This window comes from Aulostomus chinensis, chromosome 8 (assembly GCF_037954235.1).
Source record: "Aulostomus chinensis isolate RoL2024-O1b breed Wild chromosome 8, RoL_Achi_v1.0, whole genome shotgun sequence".
In the NCBI taxonomy this organism is placed as follows: domain Eukaryota; kingdom Metazoa; phylum Chordata; class Actinopteri; order Syngnathiformes; family Aulostomidae; genus Aulostomus; species Aulostomus chinensis.
Window position 1 is genome coordinate 20,620,156 of NC_141327.1, and position 18,142 is coordinate 20,638,297.

At 40.6% G+C, this 18,142-nt stretch overlaps 3 protein-coding genes across 5 annotated transcripts; 2 read left to right on the plus strand and 1 right to left on the minus strand.

The window, feature by feature from the left end:
* Positions 1–2,128: 2,128 nt before the first annotated feature.
* scpp1 (secretory calcium-binding phosphoprotein 1) lies at positions 2,129–6,863 on the plus strand. The gene is made up of 9 exons (XM_086211572.1): positions 2,129–2,231; positions 2,602–2,656; positions 3,102–3,149; positions 3,476–3,529; positions 4,509–4,535; positions 4,646–4,681; positions 5,586–5,618; positions 5,726–5,785; positions 5,877–6,863. Exons 2-9 carry the CDS (start codon positions 2,603–2,605, stop codon positions 6,582–6,584), a joined length of 1,020 nt encoding a protein of 339 aa, XP_086067698.1. The 5' UTR covers positions 2,129–2,231; position 2,602; the 3' UTR covers positions 6,585–6,863.
* Positions 5,437–10,767, minus strand: aptx (aprataxin). 2 transcript variants are annotated; one of them, XM_086211574.1, is made up of 7 exons: positions 10,536–10,767; positions 10,166–10,212; positions 9,819–10,064; positions 9,639–9,698; positions 9,308–9,486; positions 8,749–8,852; positions 5,437–8,601 (listed from the first exon to the last, which is right to left on the minus strand). In XM_086211574.1, exons 1-7 carry the CDS (start codon positions 10,663–10,665, stop codon positions 8,447–8,449), a joined length of 921 nt encoding a protein of 306 aa, XP_086067700.1. In that variant the 5' UTR covers positions 10,666–10,767; the 3' UTR covers positions 5,437–8,446. The 2 variants fall into 2 exon arrangements, with proteins under 2 accessions (XP_086067700.1, XP_086067699.1); XM_086211573.1 differs by having other exon boundaries at positions 6,594–8,601; positions 9,308–9,534; positions 10,536–10,762.
* On the plus strand, positions 10,731–18,071 carry dnaja1 (DnaJ heat shock protein family (Hsp40) member A1). 2 transcript variants are annotated; one of them, XM_086211570.1, is made up of 9 exons: positions 10,731–10,860; positions 12,268–12,419; positions 12,618–12,810; positions 13,106–13,210; positions 13,452–13,679; positions 13,763–13,877; positions 14,392–14,507; positions 14,994–15,094; positions 15,190–18,071. In XM_086211570.1, exons 2-9 carry the CDS (start codon positions 12,288–12,290, stop codon positions 15,421–15,423), a joined length of 1,224 nt encoding a protein of 407 aa, XP_086067696.1. In that variant the 5' UTR covers positions 10,731–10,860; positions 12,268–12,287; the 3' UTR covers positions 15,424–18,071. The 2 variants fall into 2 exon arrangements, with proteins under 2 accessions (XP_086067696.1, XP_086067697.1); XM_086211571.1 differs by lacking the exon at positions 10,731–10,860 and adding an exon at positions 11,522–11,546.
* The last annotated feature ends 71 nt before the right edge of the window (positions 18,072–18,142 follow it).

Genomic DNA, 18,142 nt, shown 5'->3' on the forward strand with positions numbered 1-18,142 from the left:
CAGAAAGCTTGTTTTCTTACACTGGAAAGGCTTTTAATACACACAAATTTGCTCAGTGAATGACAGCAGATCCAAGAAACGAGAGAAACAAACGCGAACCATTGTGATGCGTTGCTGCTCTCTTCTTCTTTTTCGAACTTGAACTTCAAATATCAGTCAATAAAAAAATGAATACATTCTTTGCTCTGCCACCCGATGTCCCTGTGTTACAATTCAGTAATATCAATGTAATCTACAGTAACTCTTAATCAAATTCTTTGACGCAGTAATTGATATCGTGACACAAATTCTTGCTTACTTTTGCCAAATTGTAATTACATTCAATATCAAAACATCATCTGACCAATGGTCTCACCTCCAGGTCCACATAAAAGCTCTCTGGACATGTAAATGTCCATTTAAGATCGGGATTATGGATTGAAGGATTTAATCTAAATATTATTTTACATCTATGTTGGCTTAAATGTTGGGCTTCCATTCTTGAACTTGGGAGCATCAGTTAACTGAACAACATCCTTGGAAAATCTCAGTAATGTACATTTATTTGCCAGCTGCTGATTCACTGATATCAGAGGGTGGAAAAGTATATAGTCTTCAAAAGTACAGGCACGTTTATGAAACACAGACTGTGGTGAAGTACTGATTGAATGTCTTTTCTCAAGATAATTTGGTTGTTAAAAGATGATTAAACTGATTTACCAATAAATAAAAAAAAAACAATGCACTGAAAGTAATAAAATAACTTGGCCATAATCTGCTTTCAATGTTGTTAAAAGAACATCGAATTGAGCTTAAAACACACTTTAGGACAACTGAGTGTTGATGTCCTGCACATAGTAATGCAAAAAAAGAACAAACGATCGCTCTGCTCAAAAGCGCTTGGACTGAAACAACGAGCTGGACGTACTTTACGAATCCGGTTCGGACACACTGACTTGGTGTTCACAGCCACTCACACAGAGGAAAGAAGAGCCAATAAATCCTAAAAACTTCAGAGGCTTTTGGGTGAATGTGCAGCCATTGCTGACTGCGTGTCTGTGTTTCATAACAAGCATCAATCATCTTCTCCTCACTCCTCCTCTTTCTAAAGCAGGACCTTACAGCAACTGGTAGCTGTGGTTGAACATCCCCAGACTAATTACATGTTTCTCTTACATAGTTGACATCCAAAGTGAGGTTAAACAAGGAATTCTATAATCTTATTTTAGGCCTGACCATGTATGGATATCCAGGAAACAATTATGAGTTGGAGGGAGGAAATATGCATGTCTTTATTTAAGCTTTTTGTGAGTGCTCAAGTTTCCAAGAACATCCTGTTTCCAAGAACGTTGTTAAAACTCAGCAGTCATTAATTTCCAGTGTTATCAGCCTCATCGAGTTGGCAGTTGAACTCTATGAGAAAGATGTTGCAGTGTTCATTTTTCCATTTTTTTTCATGAATGTATTGAATCTAGAATACATCTCCTGCCTGACAGTAATTAAAGTCAAATTACTCCATTTTAAAAAAGAAAATCTATGTCACCGGAAACAAGCGTAACATGTCTGGGCCTCTTTCCTCTCTGAGTGGGTGAGTTTGTTTTTTCTAAGGGCCTCAAATCCTGTGGTTTTGTAATCTAAACTGTATTTCACTTAAGACTTGGGAGGAGCAGAGGGAGGAAATGAAGTGACTGAATGAAATAAGTGTATGTGTGTGTGTGTGTGTGTGTGTGTGTGTGTGTGTGTGTGTGTGTGTGTGTGTGTGTGTGTTTGTGTGTGTCCGTCTATCCGTGTGAGGACCCACTTTTGTTGTTTAGACTTGAGGTTATTTCGGTTCCCGCTGTGCTGTCTGACAGCGGCCAGTTTGAGGGTTTGTTTGAAAGGTTAGAAGACGGTTTAGTTTAGGCTCTTCATTGGGATGCTGAGCGTTACAGTAATGAGCTCACAAGGATAGAAGCACAGACACGCGCGTATGTTTGTGGTGTGTATGCGCAATCATCATGCTGCCAGAATGAGTTTGTTTTCAGCTCGCTCTCTCTGTAAGAAATACACCTTGGCATGTCGACAGCAGAGAAATCCGGAAGGAAGTGATGCAACCAGATCTTAATTGAGGTTACTTATATACGGTAGTGCTCAGGCGTTCCTAGCACATATATTCACCGCCAGCTCCCATTCGTGGCTCAGAATAGGCGCCGGGTTCTCCTGTATGCCACTGACAGCTTCTCACACCAGCTCTGCATCCTAAGAACAAAAAGGTATTTTATTTTTCTTTTGTTTTTGTACTTATTATTTTGCACAGCAGCATGCAACCTCACTATATGTTGCTGTTGTTTTTCATTTAGCGTATTCAATTATTTTATTTCATTTTTGATCCACCCACTATAGTTATACAAAGATCCTGAACAAAAATCAGGAGCAGTAGGATTTTTATGTAATTTTTGTCAATTAAAAATGGATTGGAAATATTTTGAGAAATACTTTTTTTATGTTTAGACACAAGAGGAACATTGGATAACTGACGTGAAAAGGTTTTTTTTATACATAATTGACGCATGTAAAAGTATTGTTTCTGTCTCCAATTGAATTAAACAGAAGTATAATATGAATAACGCTTTTCTGTTCCAGAATGAAGGTTATCATTTTAACATTTTTCCTGTTTGGGGTCGTTTTTACCAACCCAGTAAGTATGAATTTTTGAACAATAAAGATGAGTTTATTATGAAGCTGTCGAAACATTTGAAAGATCTCCACTGGGTTCTGTAGAATGATTTAATTGACATTATTCGAAAGTTAATAAGTGCAAGGGCTTATCTACTTGTCATTACAACAGCAGAATTTAAAGCTAAATGCAATTATGATATATTTAGATTTATTTACATTTACAATTTGAGTAAAGTGGTGCAGTGAGACACAAAACCTAATCCATCCAAATTTCAAAAATATTTCGACGTGGATTTTAATCTCACAATCGCACTGATTTATCTGAGGTATTTCAAGTTGCAGCAGTGTTTCACAAAACAAATACAATGATCACCTTGAACGACTTTTAGCGGGACTTGTGTGGGCACGATAAAAGTGTCTAGTTTGCATGGATCTGTATCAAATCTTGGTTTTCTTTTTGTCAGGTTTCATTTGACGCTGTTTTGGAGACAAGTGAGCTTGAAGCTAACATGGTGAGTGTTCATCTTTTAAGAGATTGAGTGTACGGAGCATGAACCCTACAATTAACCCATAAATTTGACCTTGTAAGAGCTGCGTTCCTCTGTCAGCAGAATACCCTCACAATAGGTGTGGTTGCTTAAATGTTCTCCACTTCAGAACATATCCAGAGACTATTGTTTACACAGTGTTTGCAGCTGGTCTGGCTGCTACAACTTGTCTGGGAAAAAGCTGACAGGAATGAAACTTAAATGAATAACAGGGTTATCGATGTTGCTTATGGTGGTGAAAGCTATCATTAAATCTTCTGTGTATGTTTGATTTCTCGTTATTTGCCCAGACCGCAAGTTTGTCTGGTTCACAGTCATCTGAAAACGACACCTCTGAGATTCAGGTAGGATCATCTGTATAAATGTAATGAGAAAATTGTTATTTTCTCATGCTGAATAAATTTCCCTTAAAGGTGCACTAAGCCTTGCTGCATGGTTTCAGCGCGATGGCGGTCGTCTCCCCTTGATCCACTAGCTGCCTGCCCCCTGAATACACTATGAAAACGTCTGGTCTCTGGAGACAACACGGGGCTCACAAACGGCAAACGAACACTGAGTGCACAGGATGTGCACACAAACATAACAAACCACGTTCAAGCCAATCACAGACAAGATGGTTGGGGATGGGGGGGGGTGGTTAGTGCGCATGCATACATTGGGGAATAAGCAGAGTCGATTGAGTAGATAGTAGATGGTAGTAGCAGGACGGCGTCTAGCAACTCTTTGTTACACTCTGGGAAACCGAAGAAAAGACGCTCAGATGAATATTTGGCAAGAAGAAGAGAGATTGAGAAGGAACGAATGAAGACCTGCATTTACTTTGGGGAATCGTTTCAGAAGTGGGCAGAACTCCGCCTACAGAAGGGCTTCCCATCCAATGCACAGTTGGCTACGTCCTTACTTGACAGGGAGGTAAACATAAAGATTGGTTGTAGTATATGCATGAGCTGCTCCCTTGAGCCCCCGCGCCCATAAAAAGTCATTATTTCCAAATTATCCTGCGAGCTAAATATATCAACTGGAACTCATAATCTAATTTCGTTAAGATATTGTATAAAAACAGAATATAAATTTACTCGCCGAACAGTTGGAGTTTGCTCACTCATCTCAGCAGTTAGCGCAGCACAGGTCCCCTTTCCATGTTGATGCGCGCTCACGCCATTTATAGAAACACGGGGGGAGGGGCGAGCTTGCTCTGTTTTTGTTTGGTATTTACAGCAAATGTGAACGGAAGTGACGTCAGGCAACAACGCTTTGTGCACCTTAAAAATTTTCGCTGCTTATTTCACTTTTTTGTGATGAGTATACTTATTTGTGTTGCAGAGCTCTGAAGAAAATACATCAAATCAAGTGAGTCTTTTATTTTTACTATTTCCTGCCTGGCAGGTTAATCCAATGATTACATTTCCTAACTTTAATGTGTTTAACTGATGTGTCTGTTTTGTTTGTTTTTTTTAAAGAGTACAGAGTCTGAATCACTGGAATCCAATTCAGAGGTGGGAAATATTGCTACAATGTTATGCTAAATTCTTTGGATTGTTATAGTCATCAGTGACTGGAAAAAAACAAAGGCTTGTTTGTTACTACGATCAACCTACATCTTACCTATTTCACATTTGTGCAGGCATTTAGTGGTTTGTGTTGGGAATGAATACAGTTCTCAGAATTCAAACTGGTTTGCTTTTTAGTGCCTGTTTTTTTTGGGGGGGGGGGCAAGGGTGTGGGTTTTGTGACATCACAAAACATCAAGACAGCCCATCTAATCATAAATGTCAGTGGCATAATTATACCAGACCACACCACTGGTATCTAGTCCAGTGCCATAGAAGTTGAGCCGTGAGTTTTATGATGTCAAAAAACAAAAATCTGACTTTGATCTCAGTCTTTGATCTCAGTAATTCAGACTGCCATCTCAGGGCCCTTTCTGACTATTTTGCTAATTGCCACAGACAGACAGACGGACAGACAGACAGATAGAGAATGTCAAAGCTATCCAGGATCCAGTCTGTCCTCCCAGTTTGTCATCTCAGTTAGCTCTGTCTGCTCAGAGCTTTTCAGTTTTGGAGTCTGTCATCTCAGTTAGCTCTGTCTGGCATCTCACTCATTACGATTGTCATCACAAACCCTAGACCCTCAGATCCCTGACCCCCCTTAGACTTCATTGCACCAGCAATGCACACAGCAGGTTTGACGTTGATTGGATGAGCAGTTGTTGAGATAAACAAGTCACCACCAGACAAACAGAGATAAGCTATGGAACATCCACAACACCCAGTTCAATGTATTTTTACAGTTGTTGGTGCAGTGCAGATACCTGTGATAAAGTACGACAAAGTAAACGCTTTGCTGCTCTGTCCATTTGATGATTCATTGATTTGTACCATTTTCTAATTTTAACAGACATCAGAGAACAGTCAATCAGATGAAGATGAGGTAAGAAAAGAATAAAACACATAACTACCTGTACAGGCTTGGCGAATCCATGTTACGCTATCATTCTGATCTCCACCCTGATCATATTCTTCCCTCTGTTTCCACAGATAAACTTCCTGGCTGAAACCAGCGATAACAACATGGGCAGCGAGGAGAACGTTCGAAAGGTGGGAGGAACATTCCGCTCATGCAACTGAGTTAAATCTATGTCCAGTTTATTTGACATTAACACAACGCTTTGTTGATTCTCTACTTCAGAGTTGGGTTCAAGTGTTTGCAAGTGTTGTAAAACTCCTAAGCAAAGAGAACAACAGCAGCTCAGAGGTCAAAGGTCAGTCGGAGGAACTGATTAAGAAGCAGCCCACTCAAACCTCCACCGGTATGATTTTCAGACAGAGAGTCAACAACGCTGAGGGTGACACAAACCTGCCGCTGCTAGAGAACCACGCCGACAGCAGCGACACCACCAGTGACAGCGCAGACACTATGAGCTTAACTGGTATCATGGGTGGTACCAGTGACAGCAGCGAGAGTACCAGTAGTGAAAGCAACGAGACCAATGAGAGTACCAGTAGTGAAAGCAATCAAACAAGTGAGAGTTCCAGCAGTGAGAGCAATGAGACCAGTGAGAGTTCCAGTAGTGAGAGCAATGAGACCAGTGAGAGTTCCAGTAGTGAGAGCAATGAGACCAGTGAGAGTTCTAGTAGTGAGAGCAATGAGACCAGTGAGAGTTCCAGTAGTGAGAGCAATGAGACCAGCGAGACCAGTGAAAGCACAGAAGACAGTAATGCGAGCGACAGCGACGAGATGGAGCAGATCAAAGTCAAAGACTGCGTGAACGGAACTCAGAGCTGTGAAAGCGAGGAGTACTTCTTCCAGGATATAGGCGACGATGGCCTCCACTCAGTGGACAATTTGATGGTGCCAGATGATGACGACAGAGAGTTCCGCCTAAGGAGACGATGACATCATTATGTGCAGCGTTACATCTCCCAGTATGAACTTGTACACCATTAAAAAAACAGCCTCAGGTGGCTCTTGCCTATAACTACAAATAGTTGATTCTATCACAATAATATTACCTCCAGCTAATTTGTGTGTGTGTGTGTGTGTGAGTGTGTGTGTGTGTGTGTGTGTGTGTTTTTATTGCAATGGTTATGTAGCCTAAACCTTTAGCCTGTTTTTATCCATGTATGTTGTCTGTAATACAACAATGTAAAGTGTAACTGTTCCTAAATTCAGAAATCACATTACAATTACTTGTCAAACAAATATGTTGCTCTCTTCTTCAGTTATCTGTATCGTGGGATTTTCTCACATCCCCTGGTTGTCAGTTTGTGAATAAGACAGGACAAAACAAACAAACCTTTAGTTTTGTTGGGATTGTGATTACAAGAGCGTCAATGTATGAAAACAAAAAAGAAAAATGTTATTGTCTCAAGTGAATTTCCAATGCCGTGGCTAAAGTCTTATAAGGCTGGTTAGCTCAGTTGGTTAGAGTGTGGTACTAATGACGCCAAGGTCGCGAATTCGATCCCCATACGGGCCATGCATGTTTTTCCTTCGTCAGTGACACGAACCAACACGAAGGAGTTCCAACACAAACACAGTATTATAGTGTAACATAAAATACGCTCTCTGGTAACCTTATATACTGAACTGACCTTTAACTCCTACCAGATCAGACCTCCTGACTCTGCCACTGGATGGCGACAAACAACACATCTGCCACAGACAAATTCAGTTACGGAATTAAGCCGGAAAGCCCTTATTCCTGTTGTTAAATATGCTGCTTAAAGAAGGGGTAGGTGCTGCCTGTTTTTGTGTTTATCTTTTCTTTTATAAGAAACACAATATACAAGCAATATAGCATAAATCTGTCCAAATTGTTTTTGAATCATACTCTGATCATGAACCCTCCCTCCTTGCTCCCACTCGCCCTTCCCCTAAATCTAAATTACAGCAAATATAGCCTCCATAAGTAGCAAGCAAAGTTGGCAAATGGGTTTCTTACCTGTCCAAAAGAAAGGCTGCAACTTGTGCAAACCTTTTGATTCTTTTCGTCTCCTCCAGCGAGCAAACGATTCCCCAAGAATCACTCGTGTTGCACTGCGCCTTTTATCCCTCTCCCTCTTATCTATTGTTTGTTCTATAAAATGCCTTTTTCTTTTGGCTTTTGGGGACCCATGCTCATCCTCCTTGCCGCTGCTCACCCAGAGCCGATCCAACAAGGCGTTGACGCCCGCTTTAGGTTTCCCGGCCTCAGCCTTTTGATGTACAGCTAAGCTGCCCAATCAGGTGCCTTCTGGTTTCGGCTGTTGATGGACAGCTATACAGGCCAACCAATATAGCTGGTAGCAGTTTTAGATGGGTGGAGGTACATTTGGCCATGTTCATTTTCAAAACATCATTGCGGCTAAGCTCTAAAAATCTCAGGAGTCCCAAAAAACTTGTAACATTATTCACAGGTAAAATCAGCTGTGCCGTCAGATAATTTAAATACATTGTAAACAATAATTCTATAAAAAAAAAATGTAATATATTGAAAGAGGTCAGAAAATGTAGTCAAATGGTGCAGTCCAAGGACTGTAACACCCAAGCATATGTCCTCAAACAATTAACATCCTGCATTACTAATATGCATCCTGTCATACACACGGAAAATTAACATGTTGGTCATGCAGCTAAAGCTCCACAATGCTGTGACTTGATGACTGTTTTAGAACACAATATATCCTACTTAACAGGTAAAAACTGCCAACACAGGAAGAAACCCATATTGAACATGTGAATGTCTGACATATTGTGTTGAGTTCGAGGACACATTTTCAGCTGGGAAAGTGAGACTTCAGATGTTGCTTGAGAGCTGGGATGGTGGGAAGCTGTGTGTGACACATGTGGCAGCGGAGAGGTAGTTTCAACAGCTCACTGGCACCTTCTTTCACCGTGACCCGTCCGTTTGTTCCAAGCATCTCAATGACATCTGTGGAGGAAAACACAAGTGACCACAAAAAACGTACAAATCAATTGACTGCAAGTTTATTAGGTATACCTAGAAAACATCTAATGACAGTTCACACATCTTACAATCAATTCTACTTAAATATTCATAAAACAAAGGTTCTCTCACCCTGAGACTCAATAAAATAGTCGGTTGTGAATGAGTTCCAGTGCTTTTTGTTCTTCAAACAAGGAGAGTCGAAGTCTTGGCTGATCACGTGGAGGTGAACATGACTGTAGGAGTTCAAATAGAACATGTTTAGTCGTCTACTTAGGAAACAAGTCTGAAACCTTGACTAGGTTTACAGGGACTGCAATAATTTGAGTATTTGCCTTATCCTAAATAAGGCAATATTTTGATTAGGGTTTTTGTGTGAGTTTCTTACAAACTTTATACTCATATTCCTGTTTACATACTACAGGAATAATGACTGACGACGCCCACCCACATTACATCCCTGTGTTGTAATTTGGAATTTCCCTTTGGAATTTGATCTGAAGCCTGTCATGCTGGTACACTGTAAGTTTTTTTTTCTTGCAAATAATGCAAAACCCTGTTCTTAAAGCAAAGTTTGAAAATCTTGCTGGAAGCAAAAAGGACTGAATATGCAAAACCTTTTTTGTTTGTTTTTCTTAAATAAGAGCAGCAATGCTAGTTACACATCATTGAGGCTGTTTCCATCACTAACCTCATGCTGGGGATGGCGTGGTATCCCTTGCGGAAGCGTAACGAGCTAGCATGTGGGCACTGCTGAACCATCTGGTCAGCCACTTCCTGCATGTGTCTCAACAGGTCACAATGCTCCTCACGCAGGGCTTTCAGACTTGGGATGGACTGCCATGGGAGGACCAGCCAATGGTAGCGAGCCTTAGGATATTTGTCTTTGATTACTACTACTTTATCATCCTTGTACACCTAAAAAAAAACAACCTCCAACACGTCAGACTTGGTGAGAAAATAATGAAGCCAAAATTTTTTTTTTAAATCAGCTAACGTCTAGAAAAGCTCATTTTAAACACCTGCATCTTGGGGTCTTGCATTGAAGTCTTCAGGCCTTGGCTCCAGTGTCCACCACTTTCCTGCAAAAGATTTTCTTTATTTCTCTCGTCATGCTTTTACATTATATCTGTAGCTATGCGATGGAAAAAAATCTACATTTTAAACATGAGCACACTTCTTCCAGATTCTGCAGATCTTACACTTCTATCATTGGCTTCTCCGTGGCCTGTCGGTGTGGCTGCCTTCATATTCAGAGCCTCTACATGGCTCTTGTCATCATCTGACGCCAGCTCTTGTGGTCTTTTCAAGCACCTGGTATCCTCCTTGAACTGTACAGTATACGGGTAGAGCTGGTTGACAATATGAAGCCGCTGTCCCGGCTTCATTTTGATCTCATGTCCTTTACCCACCACCACAGAGTCTACAGAGGTGGGGTTCAAGCCCAGCTTTGAAAGAAAGAAAGAAAGGAAATTCAAATTAAATTTTCTGCAATAAGTAATAGTACAGATTTATTTTATGAGTTGGACAAAAAATACGATGCTCTCACCTGTTTAACTTTGACATAACCTTTGTTGCACTCTGCATTCAATTCAACTGATCGAGAACATATGCACAAGTTAAAGTATGTTTAATATCTTTTACAAAACTCTTTTTAAAAAAGTAATTTGAGATGGATGAGACAATCATTTTAGCAATGGTGCAGAACTATAATAAAAACAGAAATCATAATGCTCGCATCGATGAGGCTTTTAAATACCTGCAGTCAACAGATTATTAAAACCGTTCAAGTAAATATTCTAATATGGTGCATTAATGTGTATTATGCTTCGTACATTATTATTATTAGTGGTTTGAGTGCACTTGCCTTTCAACTTGCTAGCAAGGTATCATACAGTATAAGAGTGTCGTTGTATTACCTTGCTGCCGGGAGCATTTTTTGTCTTTAATGGTCGTTTCTGGACCTCGACCCAGGACCACCGTCTGGAGGTGAAGCAGCTGAATAGGTTTATGAATTCGTTCCAGGCTGACAAGCCAACAAGTGGGCATTTTATCATCTTTTGTAGCCTTTCAAACAAATGCACAAAAAGTGCCCCCACGCTTGCTTTTGTTGATTCTCCGTTCTGCGTCTCATGAGATTGACGTCACCGTGTCGCAGTTTTGTCTATGGTACTGAATCCGAATCTTCTGGAAGAGTCGTCCACGAGAGTCCTCGTTCACCTGTTGTGATTCTTCTTAAATAAGGTATGAATATAATACTATAATTGTACATGTTTTGCTTTTATAGGTTTCTCACTGAAATTACCTTGTCAGAAAACAGTTAGCCATTGGTAGCGTAGCTAGCCGTTAGCGTTAGCCTTGCTATCAGTGGTCAGGTAATGGCTAATTCACGCAGGGCCTCAGAGCGAATGTTATTTATCATTTACATGAGGAACAAGTGGTTGCTGAAGTATCACTAGTGTCAAACAGAAAATTATTTTGAGTTTCATGGTTTGTGGTGATAAATCTGATTGGTCATGTACCTTCAATTGCGTGTGCGTTGTTTCCAGTTTCTTGCCGTCGTCGCCAGTGTTTCTGTTTTGTTGTTTTTTAATTTCACGTTATAACATTTAATCAAAGAATAAGTTAGAATAAAGTTGACTCAGATACCTCGAACTGAAATCCCCCTTAGCACATCTACGACCGCATCATTGTCAGATAACCTCCTTTGCAGTCTTTGATGACGGGAAATTTACTGAATTGATACTTTGATTAATAATTCTGTAATTGATTCATGAAGAGTCATGCCTTTTGTGTTTGAATATTAACCCGTGTAATGAAATTTCATCACGTTTGTCTTACTGTATTACTTTTCATGACATTGCAGGAGCATGATTATTCAAAACAACCCCAAAAATATGACTGACTGACTTCATGCAGGTTTGCTAATGGTAAAAGAGGTGCTCATAGGTGCTCACCTGGGTTTTTAGGTGTGATTTCTGATTTTGCGTCCTCTTTTGCTATAATTCTGTCGTTACAGTGTGTACCACCACTGGACTTGCGGGAGCAGAGAACCGCTGTAGCATACGATTCACTTCTCTTTCACATGCTTTAAAGCATTAACTGATCTGTCATGCATTGTGTCCCTTTGGGACTTTATCATCCTGTTTCTCCACTCATTTGTTCATGTTTTTTTGTGTGTGTGTCACTCTTTCATACACCGAGTAGGTAATGATCTGCAAAAAATAATCTTTTGTCAAAATGCGAAATGTTCATTTTTCTTTAAATTTGTGTGGCTGATGTGTACACTAATTGAATATATGGTACTTAGTTGTGACATTGTACTGAACTTGTATTCGGGTCTTATGTCTTTTCTCCAGTTAATAAGCACGTGTTTAAATCTGGCCTGTTTTTCAGCTGATAAAGCCCTCAATCCTTTCCTTGCCACATCAACAGAATGCTGACTCAGTTCAGCTACGTGATGAAAAGCTTTGTCCCTGCATTTATGTTTCACTTTCACTCTTCATGAAGGTTGCCCATTACTTTCCACGCTGCCACCCTTTTTCAGAAATTTTAATATTTCTAGACAAGTTTTTAAAAATCATTTTTGTGAGAGATACATTTTCCAGGGGTATCTTGAACTCTTTAACCGTTTGCTTTTACGTTTCTTAGGTTGTTACTCTGAAGCAAAGATGGTCAAAGAAACTGGGTTTTATGACACATTGGGTGTGAAACCAAATGCAACTCCTGATGAGCTAAAAAAGGCCTATCGCAAACTTGCCTTAAAGTATCACCCTGACAAAAATCCAACGGAAGGAGAGAAGGTAAGAATGTATTTTACACTAATTTTTGATTGATTTGGTAGTGCCATCTAAAACTAATACTTAAGTCATATTTGGACCACAGTAATTGTCTTCTTGACTACATCATGGAGTTCAGTGCTTTCTAAGCAGTCTTATATTTACAGCACTATTTTCTGCCCCCTCGCCCTCCTCAAAGATGTATTGTCATTCTTTTTATAGTTCAAGCAAATCTCACAAGCATATGAGGTGTTGTCAGATGCCAAGAAGAGAGAGCTTTATGACCGTGGAGGTGAAAAAGCTATAAAGGAAGGAGGTGGCGGCGGCGGCGGTGGTGGAGGGAGCTTTGCATCACCCATGGACATCTTTGACTTGTTTTTTGGAGGTGGTAGTCGGATGCACAGAGAGAGAAAAGGTACAGTTGTTAAGATAATCATTTGTCTGAATGATACTTTGAATTTGTGTCTCAGAGTTGACACGTATGACAGTTTCATAATGCAAAACTATGTTTCAGCTGGTTAGAGCTATTGAACTCAAGCCGGTTCTATTTCATGTGGCAGCTGTATAAAAGGCTTTAACACTTGGAATGAGAATTATTCTTAACTTGTAAATTGCTTTGTAAATATATGATCATTTATGATTTATCTTTCATCACTTTGTTTTGTGTGTGTGTGTGTGTGTGTGTGTTTGTTATTTCCCCACCAATGCAGGGAAAACTATTGTGCATCAGATTACAGTTACACTGGAAGAACTCTACAATGGAGCTACACGAAAACTTTCAGTCCAGAAGAATACTATCTGTGAAAGATGTGAAGGTATGTCTCTAGTTGTGCAGCGATAGGTTTTGGGTCATTTCACATTCTCAGCACAAGCAGCCTCAAGCCGACCATGAAAAGGCCCTTTGTCCTTTCACACAATGCATCTGTTTTGCAATTGTAATCTTATATTTTCCTACCTGGTGGTTTCATTCCGTATATTGTGTGAACATTGGCCCTTAAACTATAAAGACTAACTTTGTTGTCCATATAAAGAGCTCGTGTTATTTTCCAATGACAGGTCGTGGCAGTCGGAAAGGAGCTGCTCAGACCTGCATGTCGTGCCATGGCACAGGCATGCAGGTCAGAGTACATCAACTGGTACCAGGGATGGTCCAGCAAGTCTCCACTGTTTGCCACAGCTGTCAGGGCCAGGGACAGAGAATCAATCAGAAGGACCGCTGCAAAGCATGCGCAGGTCGGAAAATCCTGCGACAGAAGAAGATATTAGAGGTCCACATTGACAAGGGTAAGAGTTAAGCGAGAGCTGACCTAAATGTGTCTGAAATTCTGATATTACACACACATTGCCTTCTCACATATCTGTTACAGGAATGAGAGATGGCCAGAAGATAGTTCTTCATGGAGAGGGAGACCAGGAGCCAGGACTTGAACCAGGTGACATCGTCATTGTGTTGGACCAGCGAGAACATCCATTGTTCACCAGGTAACATCTTCTCAGTCCAAGGTCTTTTGTTTCACATTCTTGTATTGAAATTACATTCCGGTCACGGTTTTGAACCCTGTCCATCACACTCTGGGCAATGTGATTTCTCAAGAACAGCTGGAGGGACTTAGAGGGAAAACATCCACAAATGGGACTCAAGGTTCAACTGAAGGGATGTTGGTGGTCAGAGTGCAAGGTCACCATGACCTCACAAAACATGTTTAGAACCATAACTCAAGAATGTAAATGCCGATGGGGGTACAATTTCACCCAAATGTCTGACAGGATCAAATGGAAAAGAGATGATAATTCGTATCTAAAAGTTTAAAGGTCAAACTTCCCTGTAGTGTTTTGCAGAAACAGTCTTTTAGGCAGTATTCACTGCACACTTAATCCCCCCCCCCCTTTATTTTATTTAGATTTCTTCAAAACATGTACGTACACGTGGTTGGCAGAGACATACAATTGGAAGAAGGTGATTCTATCTTTTGACCTTGTTTTTTGTTGCTACCAGGAAAGGGGAGGACCTGATCATGCCGATGGAGTTGCAGCTGGTAGAGGCTTTGTGTGGTTTCCAGAAGCCTGTCCAGACACTGGACAACAGAACTCTCCTCATCACCTCACATCCAGGTCCAACATGTGCTTCAACAGACACTGGGCCTCATTCACAGCATGTCCTTACCCTTTCGCTTGCTCTGACACACCTTAGGGACTTCTTGCCCTCAGTTAGTCCTACAGACAGGAAGCAAAGCCTGGTGGTTATTTGTAACTCTTAGCCGCTGACATCTAACTGTCAATCACCCAAGCTGCAGTGTTAGAAGAGTTACACAACAGATGTCTGGAGCATGACGTTACAAATAGCCACCAAAGATGACAACATACAGGCAGTTTCATCTGGCACAGGGCAGAACAGATTGTGTGAGGAGGCCTCATAACACTTGTCCAGAGAGAGTGTTTTTCAAAATCATGCTCAGCTTCATAAAAGGCTTGGAAATAAACCACAGATTTATTTCATCGAGGGTCAGAGCACAGCCCTGGTGCAGACATGATAAATGTGTTGACTCCTTCTTCATGTCATCACTGAAACAAACCATGTTATTGTTTTGTTTACCCCAGGGGAACTAATAAAGCCTGGGGACACAAAGTGCGTCTGGAATGAAGGGATGCCAATGCACCGAAGACCATTTGAGAAAGGACACCTGATCATTAACTTCTCTGTAAGTGTCATTTTTACTAATTTGTCTAAAATGTTGTATGAACTCGACTTTGCGGTGCGCTTCATCCATTTATGTAATGATATTGGTCCCATTAGGTGGTATTTCCACAAGCCAACTTCCTCCCAAAGCACAGGCTGAAGGAGCTGGAGCACTACCTCCCAGTAAAGATGGAAGCGGAGCAGCAAGACAGCATGGATGACGACCTCTACATCTACGCCGACCTGGAGGACTGTGACTTTGAGAACAGAAGGAGACACAGCCGTCAGCACTACTACATGGATGAAGATGACTACGCCAGTGCTGGCGGCGCTCAGTGCCAGACGTCTTAAATCCCAGCTGGTTCGTTTTTATTCCACAAGCCCAAACTATCATCTCTGAAAACAAAGCACCTTTTTTGTAATTATGTGCACTTTTTGGGGGTTATTTTTCTTAAAATTATAACTCAATGAAGTTAGCTTTCAAGCTGAACTGTAAAACGCCCTCTTGATTGTTTTAAGGACCATTAATAACCCAACTTTATGCTTCAACTTTAAGATGCAGTAAGTTTCAGGCATAAAGGTGGTTTGAGTGGGACTCATCATCCTCTCTGGGATCTTATTTCTTATTTAATTTTTTCAATCACTGTGACAAAAGTCGAGGGCTGGTGTTAACGGAGGCAAAGATGAACTTTGTCTGAACAAGGACTGCCTGCAATTCATGAGGCAACTCTTAACCTGATGCCAATATGAATATAAAATAGTCTTTGTTTTGTAGTGTTACTAAACCTGTTGCAGTTGTACACCACTAGTTCAACCCATCATGTGAACACAGTCTTCAGATGTTGAAGATGTACACTGATATTTAATTTAAAACAGTTGATATTGTTTTAAGCTTGATTTCTGGTTGTGCATCAGATTTAGAGCATAGCCTGACCTGCGCCTCCTCAGAAGGATAACTAAGCGTCTTGAAATATAACATGTCCTCCAGTGCATCGCCCATCATCCCCTCCTCCGCTCCTCTGTAATTTATTTGTTTTAATAAATGTAACGAATCAATTTTTATTGGCTCAAACTCCAAAACTGTTTGCTACACATAAACTGCCTTTGCTGACAGAAACTCAACATACGGTCAGCTCGCGTTTCCACGACCACAGTGAAGGTTGAAATGCCCATCAGTGGCACAGGCTGCATGATTGGGCAACGGTGTTCACTCAGCTACAAATCAAGCTTTACCCTTTCAAGGGCTATTTTCTAAACAATCTTTCAGATGTGACTAGAAGATCTGCGTTGAGACTGATGGTAAGAGTATTGAGGCTCAAACTACTAAACTGAAGAAATCTATTTTATGTGCTTTAGCAATTTAATTTGTAACATTTTAATTACTACAAGCTGTCATGTCAAACATTTTTGTTTTGAAAACATGGCCAGGAAACCAGTAAAACTAACGTGTGTGTGTGTGTAACATCCCAGATTGTGCACCTAACTGATACCCACTTCAGGGTGTCAGCGAGGATGGGCTCCACCTTCCCAAGACCCTGTAAAGGAGTAGTGATAAAGAAAACATGGAAGTTTGTAGTGAGGCAAACACAGAATGTCTTGAGTCAGACCTGAAGGCAGTTGAATTTTATTAGTTATTAAAGAATTAAAAATGCACAGCAGAATGACAACCAGGTGCATTACTGTTGCGCTGAAGAAGGCTGAAAAATCTTGTCTTGTTGTTCTGCAGCTGGCAGTTGTTCGGCGTACGATGCACTAAACCGCGTCTTCTCCAGATTTATCTGTGACTTAAGGTTTGACAGCTGCTCCACTCTGACATTCAGTGACTATGCTGAGTTATTCTTTTTTGGTAAGAGAAACAAACACACAAGTTCTCTCTTCTGAAGCTCTGTTGCTGTCTTGTAATGTCTGCGTGATTGCGAGTTTTGAGGACTCTCAACTCAGAGCTAATTTCAGTTGTCCCAGGCTCCTAGTGCCTCGATGGTGATCAAGCACTAAGAGGCAGTGACTAATGTTTGGTTGTCGTCATTGTTTGTGACATAATTGTAGGTTTTAAGAACATCAGATAAATTGTTTAGGTATTTTTTTGGTCAATCTGATGACCCTCTTCTAGATTTTAATCTACATAGTAAATTAAACATGTTCATGCACAATAGCTGCAATTGTAAATGCCAAAGGGGCTGGTGGAAGGTACTTAAAATCAGCACACCTGATACCTCATTGAAGTGTCTGTTTTTAAGCTTGATGATGCAATTTAATTTTGTTTCCCCCCCCCCCTTTTTTTTTGCCTTGAATATTGAAAACATGACTACGCTCTATGGAGTGGGTGGTTCTGAAATAGTTGAAGCAGCTGCACGTTTATGAGTATTCATGATGTCAGGGTAATTCATTTCACAGTGCAACCTTTAAAAATGCAATTTGTTTGTGTGGGTCGTGTGAAAACAATTTTTTTTTTTTAAACAGTGTGAAGGATTTAATGGCTTCTAGAATTTAAGGTGCAGATTGCAACTTCAGTGTAAATCCATTTTCCATAACTTACATTTGCAAAGGGTCACACCAGTGTTTGTCCTTTCTTACCGCTGTTGCCTGTCCATATTTTCATTTGGCTAATTTTGATTTTTCAGACCTTAGAAAATTCAGCAACCAATTACTTCTTGTCCGTCTTCCAAGTGGTGCTTTGTCATTACCGTATCAGAAGCTGCCACTTCAACATGACAAGCCAAGTGGTTGGTTTGTCCCATCCAGGTTCCTGTTGAAACATAGTGGTATTACATGGCTGGCTCCATGGAAAAAGACTCTCCTTGTGTTCATACGGGGGACTTGTGCTAAGCAATGAATCCACAGTGGTTCTTCAGTTGATGATATGGACACATAGCTCTGAATTTTACATTCTGTTTCTGCCTGTAGATCCCTTAAATCCTACACACTGGACCGTTAGTTGATGCACGCATCTTCATGTACTTGTTTATACTCATGTTTTCTGATTAAATGGATTGATGGCCTCTCTGAATTGTTTGAGTGGTATTTACTTTTACAACTTCACCACACATAAGATTAAGGCTACTGCATGAAA

Coding starts and splice junctions, on each gene's coding strand:
- aptx (XM_086211573.1), bottom strand. CDS start 10,665: ATGCCCACTTGTTGGCTTGTCAGCCTGGAACGAATTCATAAACCTATT. Junction 10,213..10,535: donor AAAATGCTCCCGGCAGCAAG/GTAATACAACGA, acceptor GTTCTCGATCAG/TTGAATTGAATGCAGAGTGC. Junction 8,602..8,748: donor CTATTTTATTGAGTCTCAGG/GTGAGAGAACCT, acceptor TTTCCTCCACAG/ATGTCATTGAGATGCTTGGA.
- dnaja1 (XM_086211570.1), top strand. CDS start 12,288: ATGGTCAAAGAAACTGGGTTTTATGACACATTGGGTGTGAAACCAAAT. Junction 12,811..13,105: donor GATGCACAGAGAGAGAAAAG/GTACAGTTGTTA, acceptor CCACCAATGCAG/GGAAAACTATTGTGCATCAG. Junction 13,878..14,391: donor GAACATCCATTGTTCACCAG/GTAACATCTTCT, acceptor TGTTGCTACCAG/GAAAGGGGAGGACCTGATCA.
- scpp1 (XM_086211572.1), top strand. CDS start 2,603: ATGAAGGTTATCATTTTAACATTTTTCCTGTTTGGGGTCGTTTTTACC. Junction 2,657..3,101: donor GGGTCGTTTTTACCAACCCA/GTAAGTATGAAT, acceptor TCTTTTTGTCAG/GTTTCATTTGACGCTGTTTT. Junction 4,536..4,645: donor AAGAAAATACATCAAATCAA/GTGAGTCTTTTA, acceptor TTTTTTTTAAAG/AGTACAGAGTCTGAATCACT.